This window comes from Podarcis melisellensis (genome assembly GCF_964234715.1).
Source record: "Podarcis melisellensis genome assembly, chromosome: 1".
NCBI lineage: Eukaryota > Metazoa > Chordata > Lepidosauria > Squamata > Lacertidae > Podarcis > Podarcis melisellensis.
The window spans coordinates 93,848,348-93,867,986 of record NC_138528.1 but is presented as its reverse complement, the minus strand read 5'-3'; the positions used below and the strand labels follow the sequence as shown (position 1 = coordinate 93,867,986).

General features: G+C 39.1%; 1 protein-coding gene across 3 annotated transcripts in view; it reads left to right on the top strand.

Annotated features, from left to right (window-relative positions):
* Positions 1-19,639, top strand: part of DPP10 (dipeptidyl peptidase like 10) — a 582,520-nt gene that overhangs the window by 524,382 nt on the left and 38,499 nt on the right. For all 3 annotated transcript variants that reach the window (XM_081921713.1, XM_081921712.1, XM_081921714.1), the window contains 6 exons: positions 7,258-7,378; positions 8,852-9,006; positions 10,941-11,038; positions 14,344-14,467; positions 16,685-16,723; positions 17,344-17,451. In XM_081921713.1, the coding sequence (XP_081777839.1) occupies positions 7,258-7,378; positions 8,852-9,006; positions 10,941-11,038; positions 14,344-14,467; positions 16,685-16,723; positions 17,344-17,451 (645 nt within the window). The remainder of the gene's footprint in view (positions 1-7,257; positions 7,379-8,851; positions 9,007-10,940; positions 11,039-14,343; positions 14,468-16,684; positions 16,724-17,343; positions 17,452-19,639) is intronic.

Here is a 19,639-nt window from a genome sequence, read left to right as displayed (position 1 = left end):
GGTGGGGCAGGGACAGAGTAGAGAGGATCCCCACTTACTCTCATCCTGGCGATGTGAACAGTGGTCCAGAATGAAACCCTTGCATAAGTGGGGATTCCCAGAGGAGCCACAGAAAGAACGTAGCTGGTCAAGGGAGCCCTGGACTCAAAAAGGGTGAAAACCACTGCCTTGAAGTATCAGAAGCGCTTGCCAAACCATGAAATCAACAATTCCATTAATGTCTGTTCAGATAACGGCATGTGAACCAGTAACTGGGTCCTGAAACCTTTGTTTTTATCATCATAGAGATGACAATTACTTTAGCTGGATGATTAACATTTCATTTTATTATGAAACTATAAATATACAGTATCATGGAGGCTTCCTTACAGAGGTACCATGTTAATGTGACTGCGCCCTTAATTCTTCACAGTATCATAAAAATGTGATTATGATAAACTCTTAAGCCCCCTCTAATCCTAATTTCCAAAGATATATTTATTAAATAACAAAATGGTACATGAATGGGACTGCCAAAGGATAAGAGCTCTGTGATGTAACATGGAAATATGCATGTGTGTGCGCATGTATTTGTGTCCCAGCTTGTAAGTATTTCAAATTTACTAATCACTAAATAAATTGCAATCAAAGGTATTAGTCTTCACGCAGGGACAGTTAGGAGAAAAGCTTTTTTTAAAAAAAAGAAAAAAAGAAGGATTTTCATGCAAGGTAATATAGCCTGGTTCCACCTCTTGCCTTTTTCAATTTATTTCTTATCTTCATGCCAAAAATCAGGGAAAGCTTTTTAGGCACAAAGCCACCAATAAATTTATGAGAACACACTTGAATCTATATATGATACCATGTAAGCAATTTCTCTTTCAACTATTTTCATGAGAACTGCAGTTTCAGAATTATGCTATATATCATCATAATATATAGGACTGCACTGAATATTCAGTACTTGCAATATAGTATTGATACAGTGAAAGAAATTACAGAAAAAGAAATATATACCTCACATTGTTTTGATGCTTTACCCTACAGGGCTGTTGTAAGAATTACAACTTGATAATGTTTGTGAAACACTTTAAAAACCGTGAAAGTGCTATACAGATGTGATGTCCCTCTCACACCCACACACCAGAATGAACACACATGACAACCATATGAGGTTAAAGGGCCATAGCTTTATTAATAACATAGCAAACAACAACTTTGAAGTGCTGGCAGTGCAAATTACACTCAGACTAATTTGGGTAAGGAAAACACAAGAAATTCTTCTAAATATTATATACGACTATAGTGGTGATCTGACAGTCAGATATCTAAGCTTTGGAAGATGCACAAAATTTATATTGGATTGAGCACTGTGACCTGAATAATACAACTTCCTATACCTATTAGTGACATTTTTGCGTAGTCATCTCATGATCATAAATTATATCAATTAGACCAGTGTTTCCCAAACTTGGGTCTCCAGCTGTTTTTGGACTACAACTTCCATCATTCCTAGCTAGCAAGACCAGTGGTCAGGAATGATGGGAATTGTAGTCCCATAACAGAGGGCGACTTTAAAAAAAAATCCTACTTACTCTTTGGCTTTAGTTTCTTGGTCAGGTAGCATATTTTTCCTTGTGTTGTGCAGGTTGGCAGTGCAATTCAAGCCAGCTAATATAAATGGATGAGCAGCCAAAAGGGAGCAGATTCAGCTGGCATGGTCCAAGAGTCAGCCATTCTTAGCCTGCTCCCAAAGAGGAGCGAAGGAGGAAGGAGAGACCTTAACCCCACAATCCAGGGTTCAGTCAGACTTTGGCTTAGCTGTTGCAGCATGCTGTCCATGCTAAAAGGACCACGGAGGAGCAAAGTGGGTGCAAGATTCTCTCCAGTAGACAGCATGTTTATGTGGATCTGATAAGTCATAGCATAGCTAATAGAACTTTTAAGTGAAAGTTTATGAATGCTTTGCATCTTTTCCAAGATGATACAGGAGTAGAGAAACAGAAAACAATTCTTTCATTGAGTTGATTGGTATCTGAGATTAGTATTAAAAATAAATAATGAATATTATCTTCATTAGTCCTATAAATAACATACAGTACTACTTCTGGGTGCAGTTCAACAGTGCCCACCAGTGGAATGGACACAATTGGTGGAATGGATTTCTCATCTTTGGAAGATCTTCCAGGGCAGATTTTGGGGGTACAGTGGGGAAGGAGGGGAAGGTGAAGTCCCACGGCACAGGTAGAAGTCTGCTTACACAACATTCAGTCTTAAACCTGTGAATCTTATACCTTGGGGCTAAATCTAATATAAGTAGTAATATTTTTAGAAGGCTAGAGAAACAAGCAACACTTCCATTTCATGCCTGTAGGTTATGTAGCCTTTCATTATTTTAATTATTACATGAGTTTCACATCTTTCCTAAAACTGGATGCTGTCACTTCTTTTATTTAATATTTGTAGAACTACTGATTTAACAGTCCTCTCATTTATTTAACAGTGCCTCTCATGGATTTATTCAAAAAGTTGAAATCATTTAAAGTCCTTCTAAATACATTCCTCTTGTTTAGAAATTGGGTCATTCTGTACTTTGGGATTTGGATACACTGAGTGCTGTATAGACCTGATTGGCCAGAGAACAATAGATTGATAGAAATGTTCAAATAAAAGTATAAAATGTGTGTGTGAGATAGGAAAGAGTGTATTGCTTTGAGCTTTAGGGGGCATGTTTCTTTAAACCAAAATTGCTTGACATTCTCTGTGGGAGTGCTGTGCCCCAGAAGCCCTGAGTGTTTGAGCTGAAGGAGCAAAGGTCATACTGTTATGTGTAAAGATGAGAAGGTTTTGTGTTCTCCTAAACTGATTATAGTGATAGATACCTGTGTATTTTTAAAGTATCAGATGTGCATTGTTTTTTACACTATTGCTAGTATGTTCTTTTCTGTTATGCAATTACATTATAAAAAGTAATTAAGTTCTGTGGAAACACAGCTGTTTGAGGCCGCTGTTTACAAGCACATAGGAAAGGACAACTTTAATGAGTAACTTTGAGTCCAAAAGAGAGTAAAATAGTAAGAGACTGTAAAAGATACCTTATACAGTGTTACCTCAGGTTGCATACGCCTCAGATTACATACACTTCAGGTTACAGACTCCGCCAACCCAGAAATAGTGCTTCAGGTTAAGAACTTTGCTTCAGGATGAGAACAGAAATCGTGCTCTGGTGGCGCAGCGGCAGCAGGAGGCCCCATTAGCTAAAGTGGTGCTTCAGGTTAAGTACAGTTTCAGGTTAAGAACGGACCTCCGGAACGAATTAAGTACTTAACCCGAGGTACCACTGCATCAAGTATAAGCTGACCCGAATATAAGCTAAGGCACCACAAACCTGGTGGTGGCAGCAAAGGCAGTGGAGGAGGAAGGAGCAGCCCAAAAGGGCTCCTTTTGGGCTGCTCGCCCCTCCGCTGCTGCCTCTGCCGCTCGCAAGAGCAGGCATAGGAACCCGGCTGGGAGAGGCACAGTACAGCGCAGCACCTCTCCCAACCATGGCTCCTGTGCCTGCTCTTGCGAGAGGCGGGCGGCGGTGGCGGGACCAGCGGTGAGAAAGGGCTCCTTTCGGGCTGCTCGTCCCTCCGCCACCGCTGCCACCGGCCTCACTCGAGTATAAGCCGTGGGGGGGGGGGCTTTTTCAGTATTAAAAATGTGCTGAAAAAGTTGGCTTATACTCGAGTATATACAGTAAATGAATAAGGGAAGGAATAAATGTTTTTAAAAACCTAGGAAAAAATAGCCACTTATTAGAGGACCACCATTTTTGGTCTACCGCTGTAACACTTCATAAGGGATACATAAGGGATCCAGTATACAACCCTTTGTGTATACTGTGTACACAGTGTCAAATGCCTATGTGGAACTATCGTTTTTTATTCTGAAATGAGAATTCACAGTTCTGGTTTGGAGTGCTAGTATCCATATTGGATATATATATATATATATATATATATATGCTTTCGTAGATTTTCACGGGTACAGGAATGCAGGTTTTGGTGTCCTCGGGTGTCTTCCCGTGTAAAAGTTGGGGTGTCTAGGCGACGTTTCGACGAGGTCTCACTCGTCATCTTCAGGCTGGTGCTTTCGGCTTCTTGTTACTGGAACAGAGCAGGATCTCAGTGTTTGAGTTCCTATAAATACTGTTGAGGGGGTGTGGTGTATAGCCTCCAATGTTCTGGGCAGAGAGGAAGTTCCCAGGCTAGTGTGCCTTTTCTTCTTTTGTTCCTTAATTACTTGAGGGATATCTTGAGTGATTTCTTGAGTGATATCTTGAGTACCACTTAGGTGGGTCATTAGGTGTGGATTAGTTGCTAAAGTCTTTGTGTCTTGACCTCTTGAACTTTGTGAAGAGTTTTTCTGAGAAGATGGCTGTACTGCACTTAGTTGTGCTCTGGCTTGGCTTCGTGTATAGGGGCGAGCTGTGGTTTTGTGGCCTGTGTCAGCCAGATCTGTGTAGGGATTGCAGGGGGGTGCAGCATCCGGAGGTGCCACCATGGTTTGGCTACTGGATGGTGTCTGTAATTTATCTGTGGAGAGGGTCTGGGACAACACATTGGACAAACAAACAGACGAATAAATGCACGTATCGCAGAACACAAGAATGCCGTCAAAAAAGAAGAAAAAACTTCCTCTCTTTTCCAACACATGAAAGAAACAGGACACGAAATTAATTTTGCAGATTCCAAATTGCTCTTTAACATGGAACATCACCACAAGAGAATAATCATGGAAGCCATCGAGATAGAGAAACACCCTCACAACATGAACAAGCGTGACGACACATCCCGCTTGCCAGACATCTGGAAATTAGCCCTCCCCACAAAAACTGACACCAGATCCAGAGGCACACAGAACGCCATCACCAATCAACCACACCAGACCCAAACCCAGACCCTCTCCACAGATAAATTACAGACACCATCCAGTAGCCAAACCATGGTGGCACCTCCGGATGCTGCACCCCCCTGCAATCCCTACACAGATCTGGCTGACACAGGCCACAAAACCACAGCTCGCCCCTATACACGAAGCCAAGCCAGAGCACAACTAAGTGCAGTACAGCCATCTTCTCAGAAAAACTCTTCACAAAGTTCAAGAGGTCAAGACACAAAGACTTTAGCAACTAATCCACACCTAATGACCCACCTAAGTGGTACTCAAGATATCACTCAAGAAATCACTCAAGATATCCCTCAAGTAATTAAGGAACAAAAGAAGAAAAGGCACACTAGCCTGGGAACTTCCTCTCTGCCCAGAACATTGGAGGCTATACACCACACCCCCTCAACAGTATTTATAGGAACTCAAACACTGAGATCCTGCTCTGTTCCAGTAACAAGAAGCCGAAAGCACCAGCCTGAAGATGACGAGTGAGACCTCGTCGAAACGTCGCCTAGACACCCCAACTTTTACACGGGAAGACACCCGAGGACACCAAAACCTGCATATATATATATATATATATGCTTTCGTAGATTTTCACGGGTACAGGAATGTAGGTTTTGGTGTCCTCGGGTGTCTGGCTGACACAGGCCACAAAACCACACAGATCTGGCTGACACAGGCCACAAAACCACAGCTCGCCCCTATACACGAAGCCAAGCCAGAGCACAACTAAGTGCAATACAGCCATCTTCTCAGAAAAACTCTTCACAAAGTTCAAGAGGTCAAGACACAAAGACTTTAGCAACTAATCCACACCTAATGACCCACCTAAGTGGTACTCAGGATATCACTCAAGAAATCACTCAAGATATCCCTCAAGTAATTAAGGAACAAAAGAAGAAAAGGCACACTAGCCTGGGAACTTCCCCTCTGCCCAGAACATTGGAGGCTATACACCACACCCCCTCAACAGTATTTATAGGAACTCAAACACTGAGATCCTGCTCTGTTCCAGTAACAAGAAGCCGAAAGCACCAGCCTGAAGATGACGAGTGAGACCTCGTCGAAACGTCGCCTAGACACCCCAACTTTTACACGGGAAGACACCCGAGGACACCAAAACCTACACACACATATATATATATATATATATATATATATATATATATATATATATCATTTATGATTCTCTTCACACGAGGCATCCCAAAGTGAATTACAATATAATGAAAACATATAAACAGTTACAATATTTCCATAAATACTTTTTTTAAAAGTATACAGAGAGAGATCAAAACAACAAGAACACATGCATCAAATCAATTTATATGCATATGGTGGCTGGTGGACCCTGGAATTAGAATGGCAACTAAAAAGTCATATATGTGGGACCAGTTCTTTTTTCTGGCGGTATGTGCTGGTACACAGTACTGGCACCTTTTTTTCTAGAAAAAAGCACAGGTAGAATAATAAATATAATTATGAATGGATATGTTTACCAGATATCTGGAGAGGAGGAACTGATCTTAGGTGGCAAGGGCAGAGAGGGAAAGCAGAGCACATCATGGGGCGAGGTTAGGAAATGACTGCACATTCTCCCTTCCCTTCCTGTTTCTTGTGGGGCTACACATTTCGCTGCTGGGTCACTCCGCTGTGACGTGGTTGGAGCTGGGGCCCAGCTGCAAGGGAGGGAGAGGCAGAGGGAGCTGCTCTGGTGAGGTGGGTTCTGAGGGGATTTGCTGGGCCCAGCTCACAGAGGGGCAGGATATTCAGCAACTAAACTGTAAAGTGCATTAGGTCTACTGTGCACTAACAACTCTCAGCTCCACTAACAGATTGAATATTTATGGTCCAACAATGACAGCAGGACAGCTGACACAGCTGGGTGGCCGTAACACAGGTTGTAGGACTTCCAGAAAACTAGAATATAGAGACGATGAAATAGCAAAATAAGCTTTAGCTTGTGGATATCAGCTATGTCCTTCAGTTTCAGTCCTATTTCAGCATACAGCCTACTATCTTGGTCCCTCTCAGGAACAGCATGAAGCAAAACAACATTTGCTATGTAGATGAATGAGAATATTTTGGAGTTGTGAGAGGGTCAACAGGGTGAATGTGAATGTGCGTTATTCAGCTTCTGTCCATTTCCACATTCTGGTAATGTCTGGAATCTACATCACAATAAAAAGCAGTAAATGGAAGGAAATGGCTGGTGGAAAACTAGAAAGAGTTATCCTTTACAGTACATAATATTATTAAACTGCATATTTTTTTCCCTGTCACTGAACTTGAAAATATTCATTAGCTTCTGCATTAAACCTTTTCCCCTCTTACTTAATTTAGATTTACATTTTTGAAAATAACATCTACTACCAGCCTGATGTAAAGAGTAGCTCATTGCGACTAACATCGTCTGGAAAAGAAGGAATTGTATTTAATGGAATTGCAGACTGGTTATATGAAGGTAAATTGCAGAGATGCAACTTTATTAGAAATGCAGAGGACATACATGCATTCAATTTTTCTGAGAACAATCTGTTCATTATAGGACAATGCTGTTGATTTTTCTTTTTAATATTTTCTTGCAAAATTGTCTGCATTATAACAAAGGGATGCCTATATATAAGCTTTTGTTTGCGATCATTTAAATTGTCAAAATCCTTATTTTCTTGTTTCAAGAAGAAAACTATTGTATGGGGAAGGGAACAGAACAAGAACATACATTATTTTGCATAACAGCCCTGAAAATTACTCCACCTATTTTTCATTGGCATATTTGCAGAAATTGTATATGATCATGCTCAACTTATAAATATGACTATTAGTTTTGCATTGCATCACAAATATTATACTTTGGTTGCATATAACTATTCTGATACAAATAAATATAGGTATGCAGAATAATAAGGGACCCAACAGTGCCCTGGAAGTAATCTGTGGTTATAAAGACAAGCATTAGAAATTGTGGTTCATGCAAGGCAGCTAAAAAGCTGTTGGCATTTTACATTTCTTCCTGCAGCATCTCAATTTATATTTTTCACAAGACTATGGAAGGAGATACAGCCACTTCTATATATATATATATATATATATATATATATATATATATATATATATATATTTGCTTTCGTAGATTTTCACGGGTACAGGAATGCAGGTTTTGGACACCCGAGGACACCAAAACCTGCATATATATATATATATATATATATATATATATATATATATATATAAAATATATATATATAGAGAGAGAGAGTGTGTCTCAATGAAATTCTCAGGTGTCTGTTTCTTTCATTCATTAAATCATCCCACCAGTGGTCTTCACTCTGCAGCCTCTCCAGCTTTCCACAGATGAAGACTAGGTAAAGATATCATGAGGTTACTCCTCCAATTGAGTGTTTTCAGATCAGGAAGTGTGAGCAGCTAAGGAGACTGCAGAAAGGTTTACTGGAGAGGAAACAGACACACCACCTTGGGTCAGCTTGAAAGAATAAAGTAAGCTGAAACCCCACAATCACAGAAATTCTAAGTATTCTGAGAATGTGATCTACAAAAAAAAAAGAAAAGAAAAGCCTTTTTGCAGTATTTTTTTTTTTTTGAGATATTGAAGAACAGATTTCAAAACAGTACTAATCTAGTTGAATATACAAAATCACAGCCTCCTGGCTGTGCTATGGCCTAACTGGTACAAAATAATGTAGCATTGTCTGTTTGCTCTGTTTGATTTATTTTTAACAGTAGGAAGTTTGCCAACAGCAGCAAAATGTGTATATAAAGCAATCTTCAGTCAGACTTTAGACAACAGTGGAGAAAGTGGTGAAACTGTTGTGGGCAGTCAGTGGATTAGGATTCTTCCCTCAGATTGGGATCTGAATTATATATGCCAATTGTTAATTTCATGGGTTTTAATAACATTTTCCCTCCCCTCCCCCAGAGGAGCTCCTTCATTCTCACATAACTCACTGGTGGTCACCTGATGGAGAGAGGCTGGCATTTCTTATGATAAACGACTCATTGGTACCAAACATGGTTATTCCCCGGTTTACTGGATTCCTGTATCCCAGAGGAAAACAGTACCCTTATCCAAAGGTAAGGAAACTTTACAATCTTCATTACTTGCATAAGGTATAGTGTTCAGTGTTACCAAAACAGTTATTTCAAAAAGGAAAGGAAGCCATTTTTTGTTGTCATGGTTTTTACAGAAATTACTGTACACACTGTTTTCTCAAAAAGCTACAAAAGCTTTGTTCTTTTCTGGATTAAAGAATAAAACAAAAGCTCTTTTGTTTAGTATAGGACAAAATAACTTAATATATTTATATAACTACATATGATGCACATCTGGAGGGTTTGGGTATTTTTTACAAGCATTTGGATCAGCAAGATTTCAAGGATATTTTTTTGCTGTGAATATTTGCATTCACCTATCAATATTAGTAAATCATAAATAAAAACTAATATAAACATAACAAGTTAATAATATTATCATGCAATAGGATCTGTTTGACAGTCACAATTATTTCGTTTAACTAAATTAAATTGTTAAATGATATGACAGTGCCTACAACTGAATGGCAACACTATTTTTACTTAATAAATCAGTTGATATCCTGTTTCTTTTCAGTAGCAGGAAAATTAATCTCTAGAATCGCTTTGTTAGTTTTCTTTAGCAATGTCTTATTCTATAGTGCCAAAAGGAAAACAAAATTAAAGACAAGCTGTACAATAAAATTAAGCTTTGGGAAGAGGAAATGAAAGTCTAGTTCCATTTATCACAGGCAATGCAGAATTATGGTAATAAAACCTTTACCTTTATTTAATACTTCTGTTAGCTTTCAATTCACCATAATTAATTATGAAGCTAGTGATCTGGTAATATTGACAAAGGACTTTGTTATTGCAGTACAGTATTCCACTTCATTACTACTGGAATATTTATGACTGCTGCTGAGCCAAAATAGAGTTTCCATGGCACTTTTTACAAATGCTTTCATCCCATACAAAAAGCACCAATCCTTTTCAGCAACTTTGACATACCCCTGTGAAAAGTATTTACAAGGTGATGGGTGTCAGGGAAGACAGAACACATCCCTCTTGTGGCAACATTCCCTCATCCTAATCTCATATGTAGTTGATTCAGTGCAACATTATTGGGATGGCATTGCACATTCAAATGGACATTTCAGTGAAAGGAATGAAATGCATATGGATGGCATCAAAATTCAGGTTCTGTCCAAATTCTGCCATGCAGCTGGCCATCTATGACTTGAATTATTTCAGTGAAAACACATATGCAATGAGAAAAGAATGCCAGACTGCTTGCATTCTGCAGCAGTGATGACACATCCATCCCCCATCAGAACAAGGACAATCTGAGAGATTCATTTGCCCTCAGTGGTGTCGTGAAGTGGTCCTGATTGGCTCTCTGATGCCTTGTTAATGTAGTCACTATATAATTCCTGATTAGCTAGAATCAGTCAGCGACGAAGAAGATTAAAAAAACACACCAAAGTAACACCATGACAGCAGCATATTTGGGCTGCAAGCAAGTGATAACTAAGGTTAGGTGTTTTTCTTTCTTTTTACACAGCTTAACTTGAAAACCTGATCTCCACTTTTACAATGTTTTGTGTGTGCAGTACACATCTTCCCCAAACTACAAAGACAGGAGTCAGAATAGTCCACCCAGAAAGTAAATGTTTTCAATAATAGTTGTTCTTTCCCCCCATTTTAGATTAAAATCCTTGTTTTTAAATCATTTTACTCTGGATATGTAATGCATTCCGCCAGGCCTACAGGAATATATGTTTTCTTGTATGTAGTCATTCATGGCCTCATAGCAGGGAGCATAGGGTTGGGCATTCTCAACATTTGGTTAAGACACATGAATTCAACTAATGTATGTATCCAATGACAATTGGTTAGCTATGCTATCCATCTTTTAACATTTTCACATACAGCTGTGGTTCTTCTCTGTGTCTCTGCAAATACATATCACACTTATTCATCCATTCTTTTCAAAGGCAGGTGAAATGAATCCAACAGTCAAGTTATACGTAGTCAATCTGTATGGACCAACACATACATTGGAACTCATGCCACCAGATGGCTTTAAATCAAGGTAAGCAGCTATATTATCTGAAAATTAACAATCTGTGTACATGCACAAATAAATTGAAGTTAATCTCGGTTTAAGATAACAGTCCTGCAGCAGTTTTCTGGACGTAACATGTAGCTGGAAAAAACATCATAGACATCATATTTAATTAAACGTCTTCTCTTCATAATCATATTTCACCTCCGATCAGAAGGTATGTAGTTGGATACAGGTATATCATCAAACTCAATTTGGAGCCTCCCCTGCAAAAAAAGAGGATTTTGCTCAAGGGACCATTACAGAGTATGGCCACCACTGTTCAGGTTCTCTTGACATCATAGCCAACCAGTATCGGGAGACTACAGCTACTAAGTTACAGCTTGCCAGTTTCTGTTCCATCTCTTTTCTTACTTGAAAACACAAATAATTCTTCACATATTTAATGCCCAAAATTGACACTCTCTTTAAACTGGTAATCCCACTCATAGGCTTGTATTCCAATAAAGTTTTTTATAGAATTCCTAGAATATTGATGCTTCCCTTCTTTTTTAAGCACAAAGTTCTTTATGGAAACTGACCAACCCCAGAACTAGAACCTGTAGCCATTACTTTAGTAAAGCCCATCCAGGATTCTTTGAGGGAAGCCAAGCCTGTGAAAGTGGTAGAAATGTGCACATATAGTGTAGATGTGACCTGATTGTACCATACCAAGACTCAATCATACCTGGAAATGCTTCTAACTCATCCTTCTGGCTCTGACTATTAAACATGGCTTTCTCTAATCATTTCAACCAATTACAGATAGGTAGCCGTGTTGGTCTGCCATAGTCAAAACAAAAAAATTTCCTTCCAGTAGCACCTTAAAGACCAACTAAGTTAGTTCTTGGTATGAGCTTTCGTGTGCATGCACACTTCTTCTGTTATCTGAAGAAGTGTGCATGCACACAAAAGCTCATACCAAGAACTAACTTAGTTGGTCTTTAAGGTGCTACTGGAAGGAATTTTTTTTCATTTCAACCAAGTGTAGGCACATAAGTAATATCCCACCAGCTGGAAGATTGCAAGAATGCTGCAGATCAAAGTGACAACAGTCTTGTTTTTAAAACTGTGGTTCATACATTCTTACTAAAAGCTCCATGCATTTGATATATTCTCTTTGAGTTGGAGCTTGTTTAAAAATCCATTCTGCTGTTACTTTACAGAAGCCTTGAAGACCATGTACATTTCTAGGAAAATCCATTTTATCTATGAAATCATGCTCTGGTTACTGAATATTGCTGCTCTAAAGCAGTATAAACCATTCATATATATGGTGTGTGTGTGTGTGTGTGTTTGTGTGTGAGAGAGAGATTGTCCAATTTCTATCTCTTCTTCCCCCACTCCACAGAAATTGTGTGTTATTGTATATACATTGAAAACAGTCCTTACTCTAATGACTGTGTATGTTAAGATTTCTTTCTTGGTCTTGCTCTGTGCTGCTGGGGTTTGGATGACCCAGGCTGGATTCTGACAGTTTTTTATTCTAATAAATGTATTAGAATGCATTTTAATACAAACAATTTGAATCATCAAATTAAAAGGGGAAAAGCACTAAAACATACTTTCCCAAAGAGATGGTATATGATGCATAGAAAGATGACTTATTAAAGTTCCTTGCTAATCAAATAGGAGCTAAGCATCAGATGGAATGGGTAGTAAAACATTCCCAAATGCTACAGATGTCAGGGCATATTCAACTATGAATTCATTCATTCAACTATGTTGTTCTGAACTGTATCTCTCAGTCTTTGCATGCACATCTGTAGAAATATCTGTGTGTGTGTGTGTGTGTGTGTGTGTGTGTGTGTGTGTGTGTGCGTGTGTGTTTATACCTATATCTATACATAGTGTGATTCATCATTCCTACAGTTTGGAAATATAGGTATATATATATCAGTAAAAACAATAACGAACATTTAATCAAATCTACATTGTCATGTTATCCATATGCTATGATCCTCTTGCTAAAATGTGCTTAGAGTTGCATTATTGAAGCCACTGTCTTTTGAGTAGCATTGTATAAGATAATGGAGTTTTGCTTCATTCAGTACAGTACTTGAAAATTGCACCCCAGCTTCCTAGAGTAGCTTAAATTAGGGGTGTGCTGATTCTGAGGCTTTTATGTGGAAGAGAAAGGTGAAAAGTCATCACCCCTGAACATTGGGAATTTCCTGTAAAAAATGAGAGAAAATGTGAAGATATTCCCTGAAATTCTGTGGTGTGTGGATTGGGAGTGATACTTAATATGGTTACAATGATGCGTATCCTTCATTAACCTTAACCCCGCCCCCAGTATTAGCACTGAGTGTCGCAGCCTCCTCAACAGCCCACATTTCCCATAGAAGGTCTGGTGGGTAAGGAGTCAGCTAGTAGAGTATGATAGGTGATAGCTGTTTGTCAGTAGCCACAAATAATGTACTGAACTGCCTAGACATGACAGATTGTACTTGGTGGTCTTGGTAACAGTTTCATCATGGCAATCTAACAAGGATTTAGAAGGAGAGAGCATTTTTCTGTACCACTGATAAAACCGATTTAGCTACAAATGTTTGTAGGCAGGCAATCTATTTGGCAATACAGTGCTGGGGATTATTATTATTCTTTTCTTTTTTTCCATGGAAGCAAGTATCCGTGCTGCTTTGTCGGCTACCCTTTTTGCACAGAGTGTTTGCAGAATGTCCTTGGCATTTTACATTATTTCTGACTACTTCATATCACTGAAAACACTACTGTTTGTTACAAAACCTAAAGCAAAACTGTAAAACATAAGGCATCCTAAGTTGTTAAGAGCAACATGGCAGCTGGTGACCAGTAAACCAATTGTTATGTCAATTTTGTAAAATACAGTACAGTGGTACCTCGGGTTACATATGCTTCAGGTTACATACGCTTCAGGTTACAGACTCCACTAACCTAGAAATAGTACCTCTGGTTAAGAACTTTGCTTCAGGATGAGAACAGAAATCGTGCTCCGGTGGTGCGGCGGCAGCGGGAGGCCCCAATAGCTAAAATGGTGCTTCAGGTTAAGAACAGTTTCCGGTTAGGAACAGACCTCCGGAACAAATTAAGTACATAACCGGAGGTACCACTGTACAGTCACTGTTCAATAATTTCACTATGTATGTTTTGCATGTTGAATCTGAAAGTGCTCTTGGAATGTGGTTTGTTACCAGTATAATGCTGAGTGGAATAATGGATCAGTGTCCTTTATTGCAGTGCACAGGATATAATTTCACAGCTTATGTGGGGACAATATAACCACTGTATTTTTAAATGTGTATCTACCATAGAGAATATTACATAATGATGGTGAAGTGGGTCAGCAATACTAAAACTGTCGTGCGGTGGTTAAACAGACCTCAGAACCTGTCCATCCTTACAGTGTGCGAGACGACAACTGGTGCTTGTAGCATGGTATGCAATTTATTTTTGTTATTGTTTTCATAGGATAGATTTACAGTTATTGTCCCTGTATGCAGAGCACATGCTTTTGGTCCTTATTTTTAATTTGTTTGCTTGTTGTACTGCCAGTGCCAGAGGCCAATTTATTTCCATGAGTTAGAATTCACCTTGTGGTTGAAATAATGTGGAACACATTGTTCTGAATGGAAAAACACACAAACACCTGCCCTGCTGCCATGCTTTTACTTCTTCTCAAAAGCTGGGCATGATAATCTAGTAGGGAGGGCTGCTGGGTGTGTGGAGAGGAAGCATGAGTTCCACACAGATTTCTACCTGCCAAAACTCAATACACCGAGGAAACATTTGGATTCTCAGTAGGGTCTTTGGAAGCACTTAGCAAACAGCAGCAGCAATAATTGGCCCTTTAGCCAAAGATAAATCTGTGTTCCAGCAGTGTTAGTAACCACAAGAGTACTCTTCATTATCAGAGTTATTGACATAAGTGTGATTTATGTCTAAGCAAAATGTTTGAGTTCAACTCTCAGAGTAAGGCTGAGAATCATAAAAAATAGCAGGAGATTTAGAACTTCAGCCTTACTACTGTTTACATGCATTTTAGCAATGTTTCCTAATAACACACTTTTTGTAAATATTATTCAAGCACACGCATTTGCTCACTTTTTTCACTGAACAGTTAGCTAATCTAAATATTTCATTTTGATGTATAATTGTTAACCAAAAGAACCATAAAATAAATATTCAGTTATGATGGGCTGAAATAATTAATAAAATCAAACATTATGTGATATTGTGTGACAGAGCTATGTTACAAAGACACTGTATATAGGTGTATTGTTCGTTGTTTGTATGCTTCCGATATACTAACATTGAAATGCTAGCTATCAAAATACAGGTTCACTCCCAAACAAATGACATAGGTTTTAAAAGCCTTCCTACTCAAATTAGTGGTGACCAATCCAAAGCTTTCCAGGAGTTAGATCAGAGCTGAGTACAGAGTACATGTTATTTAATTTACCTATTCAGTTGTTTATAAGGTATAACAGGCAATTAGAGGAACAGATAAAACAGTTACGGTTATAAAAGCAAGTAAAACCATTATTGCCAGAACAGTACAAAATTAGCAAAAGAAGGTCCCATAAATCAAAACCCCTTAACTGTCAAAAGCCAGGAAAAAGTGATGTTTCTTCATCGTACAGCAAAAGCTATACAAAGAAGATGCTAGATGCAACTCTATGAAAAGGGAGTTCTGCAATTTGGGGGTTCCACAGTGAAAGCCCTCTTCCAGGCCACTATTCCCTGCACTCAGGGGTAGGGGTGTGTGTGTGTGTGTGTGTGTGTGTGTGAGAGAGAGAGAGAGAGAGAGAGAGAGAGAGAGAGAGAGAGAGAGACAGAGACAGAGACAGAGACAGAGAGACAACAAAGAAAGCCCTCCTGCCAGTCTTAGCACCTGAGAGGGTCAGTAGCTAATTTAATCTTCTTTAGGATACAACTTCATTTAATTATTTTAAAATATTTGTATTGTGTCTTTTTCCGAAGAGCTCAAAGCACCTTCCAAAAGAAAATAAAAACATAAATTAGCCAGAAACATGTAACATTTTTAATTATACTTTACAACCTAACATTAAAACAGCAGCAGGATATAATAACATAATGCATCAATTTTAAAAAATTCAAATATTTACAGTTAATACCAATTCCAGCAGTTTACAGCCAAAACCCCTTCTAAAAAAGGGGGTGCTTTTGAAAGGTCACTGCTGAGGAGACAACATGGGTTTCCCTTGGAATCTAGTTTGAAAGCCTAGGTGCAGCTACCAAAAAAAGAGTCCTCCCTCACTCTCAAATAAGCATATTTCTGGGGATGTTGAGACACACAGGAGAGCTTCCAAAAATTAGCCCAATTGACAAGCAGACTCCAGCAGGGAAAAGTGGTTCTTCAACATCCTAAACAAAGGTCAGCAGCAGCACTTTGATGCCTGGAAATAAATCAGAAGGCAGTGTTTCAACAAAGAAATTGCATGCGCGCTCTCTAAAAAAGGCCATCTTAATTGCCTGTGTTATAGGAACTATGTGGTTCAAAGTGCAACCTGCTGCTATTCCTGTTTGTGTGGCATTTTAAATAGGTAACAGAAGAAAATGCAAAATGCAATGATTTTCAATTAGCAAGATTTTGTATATGTATTTTATAACTTTATATATATTTCTTTTTAGAAATATGAGTTTACGTCTGAAGTGTGGCTTTCTAAACAGGTACTTACACATTTTCCATTCAAAGCAATTAATAACGTATCATTAATACTTTGGCTGTTAATAAAATGTTGGTAAATGTCCGCATTTTAAGCTAGACTATGTCGATCCATTAATCTGAAAAAGAATTAAAGGTTAATTTAAGAGAAGCAAACAAAATGGTTTTTAAGCATTGGATTAACTGCAGAAGTATTACAAATTCTGGAAGTACACTGAACTCGCAAGGGTATTGGGATGGCATTTCAAGCAGATATTCTGGAACAGGTGCATAGGAGCAGTGTCAGGTGTATACAGCTGTCTGATCTTAATTAATAAAATTTAATGTACCAGGCAAGAATCACATGGCTTTTCACATGCATAGTGATGTGATTCCACCTTAGGAGTATTCCTTCCTATTTCTCATCTTAGGGAGTTAGCAAGATGAATGGTAGGTGGGGGCCCATAGGTTATCTTGGACTCAAACCATTTAGGACTTTAAAGGGAGCCACCAATACTATCAGTTGTGCCTGGAGGTAAATTGGTAACCTGTGCAGCTACTACAGGATTGGTGTAATATGATCCCTTGGGCAAGCATAGTGCTTAACAGAAAATTTCAGAATTCTGATTCTATTTCATTTTTATAGAATGAGGAGCCAGTTTTTTCTAAAGATGGCAATAAATTCTTTATGACAGTTCCTGTTAAGCAAGGTGGTCGTGGTGAATTCCATCATATTGCCATGTTTAATGTTCAGGTAAGTTTCTTTCACAATTTCAAGTTCATAATTGCACAAGTCTGTAATTAATTATACCATTGCTTAAATGTCTTATGAAGCGACATACGATGCCTTGAGTTGCACGCTGCTCCAAATATATTCTGATTTTAGTCACTGATTTGTAGGTATTAACAAAAGTCGTAATCACAGAACACAAATGATGCATAGCTCTGTCCTCTGAAATGATGAAAAGCATGTTCCCAGCAGTTTGATGTGGTGATTTGATTTGGCAAGAAAGCTGGTGAATGACTAAAGATTCCTTTGCTGTTTCATGAAAGAGCACTTGCAAAGAAGCCAGTGAATGGAGCATTTGGAACCATTTTAAGTATCTCAGGACATTGTACTCAGTGTTTTTTTTTGGCTTGGTTTTGTTTGAAAAAAAGGTGCTGGTACTTTCATTGAAGTTGTTACAGTAAGTGCCACACTTTTAGCATGTGTGTGTGGGGGGGGGGGAAGGTGGCAGTAGTAGGGTGCAGCCTTGAGTAGCCCCAGAAAAAAGCACTGGTTGTACTTACTTGGAAGAAACAGAGACCTGGTCTACACATTCAGCAGAATGAGACGGTAGGGTGCAGTGTGTGGTAGTATGGTGAAATGATATATTACTAGTTGGAGATCACATTTTTTTATTGCTTCCTTACATTAAAAATGTAGCACAAATCTCCCCTGTCCTCCCCACATGCACTGTTCTGGGAGTCCACTCTACCCTCCAGAGCAGACTTGGAGAGGGGAGGCCATGGGGCCATATGTGGAGGGTTGTTTTGTTTTTGCTTTGTATGAGGTCACTATCAAAAGTGCTATTGCCCACCAGTAGTTTAAAGAACCCACTTTATTCTGCTGCAAGCCTAGACTCAGCCAAGGTCTGTTGGGGAATGTGCCGACTTGACTTTGAAATATATGTGCTGGATTTGTATTTTCAGTGTGTTTCCCCACCGCCTGATATGTTGCTCCTATATACCATGCTATTGATCTTGAGATTGTAGATTTTAAAGTGCACATTTATTGTACTTTATACATTTGTACTGACAGAAATATATGACAACTGTCTGTGGCATTTCATTTAATGTTTCTGTAGTAATTAGAGGAACATTCTGTGAAATGTCATGGGATTTAAAAAGCCATGGGAAGCCGCAGTGGCAGTACTGAAGCTTTGCGTGATTATCGTGATCTGTCAGTGAATGCTTCTAATGCTTTCCCCTGTGTGTTATACTTTGGATAATGCTGGAACACCTTATTTTCTTTTTATTAAGTTGATTACATTTTTAATAACAATTAAGAGATATTCTAGCATTCTTTCCATAGGCAGGGTGAATCTCAGTTGCTCAGATCCTATTAACATTTACTGAAATGTTAGTCCTTCTGAATGGAATCTCATAAAAATGTATATGTATAATGCTTGGAACCAGAGATGTCTTTATAACACGGAGTTGGTTGGCCAGCAGGCCTGGTGCCTAAAGGCAGCTACCCATAGAACACCTCATTGGGGATCCTGCCATCTTCCATTCTGTGTACATGACCAAGCCAGCATAGATGTTGCTGAAACAAGAGTGTGAACATGCTAGGAATGTGGTCTTGGGAGCGCACGTCTTTGTTTGAGACTCTGTTCTGCCATAATCCACCTGATAGCTCATTTGGTAAAGCATGGGAATAAGAATAAGCTGCCCATCTGTTTGAGTTGCCCCAGCCACTTTGGGTAGCTCTCAACAAAATATTAAAAACAATAAAACATCAAACATTAAAAACTTCCCTATACAGGGCTGCCTTCAGTTGGCTTCTGAAAGACATATGGTTGTTAATTTCCTTGACATCTGATGAGAGGGCGTTCCACAGGGTGGGTGCCACTACCAGTAAGACCTTCTGTCTGGTTCCCTGTAATTTCACTTCTCGCAGTAAGGGAACTCCCAGAAGGCCCTTGGAGCTGGATCTCAGTGTCCAGGCTGAACAATGCAGATGGAGATGCTGAGGCCATTTAGAGCTTTAAAGCAGCAACACTTTGCATCATGCTCGGGAACATACTGAGAGCAAACAAAGATCCTTTAGGCCCGATGTTATATAGTCCTGGTGGCCATTTCCAGTCACCAGTCTAGCTGCCACATTCTGGATCCAAGTCTCCTTCTTAGCCTCAGGGTCATGGGTTTGAGCCCCACATTAGGCAAAAGATTCCTACATT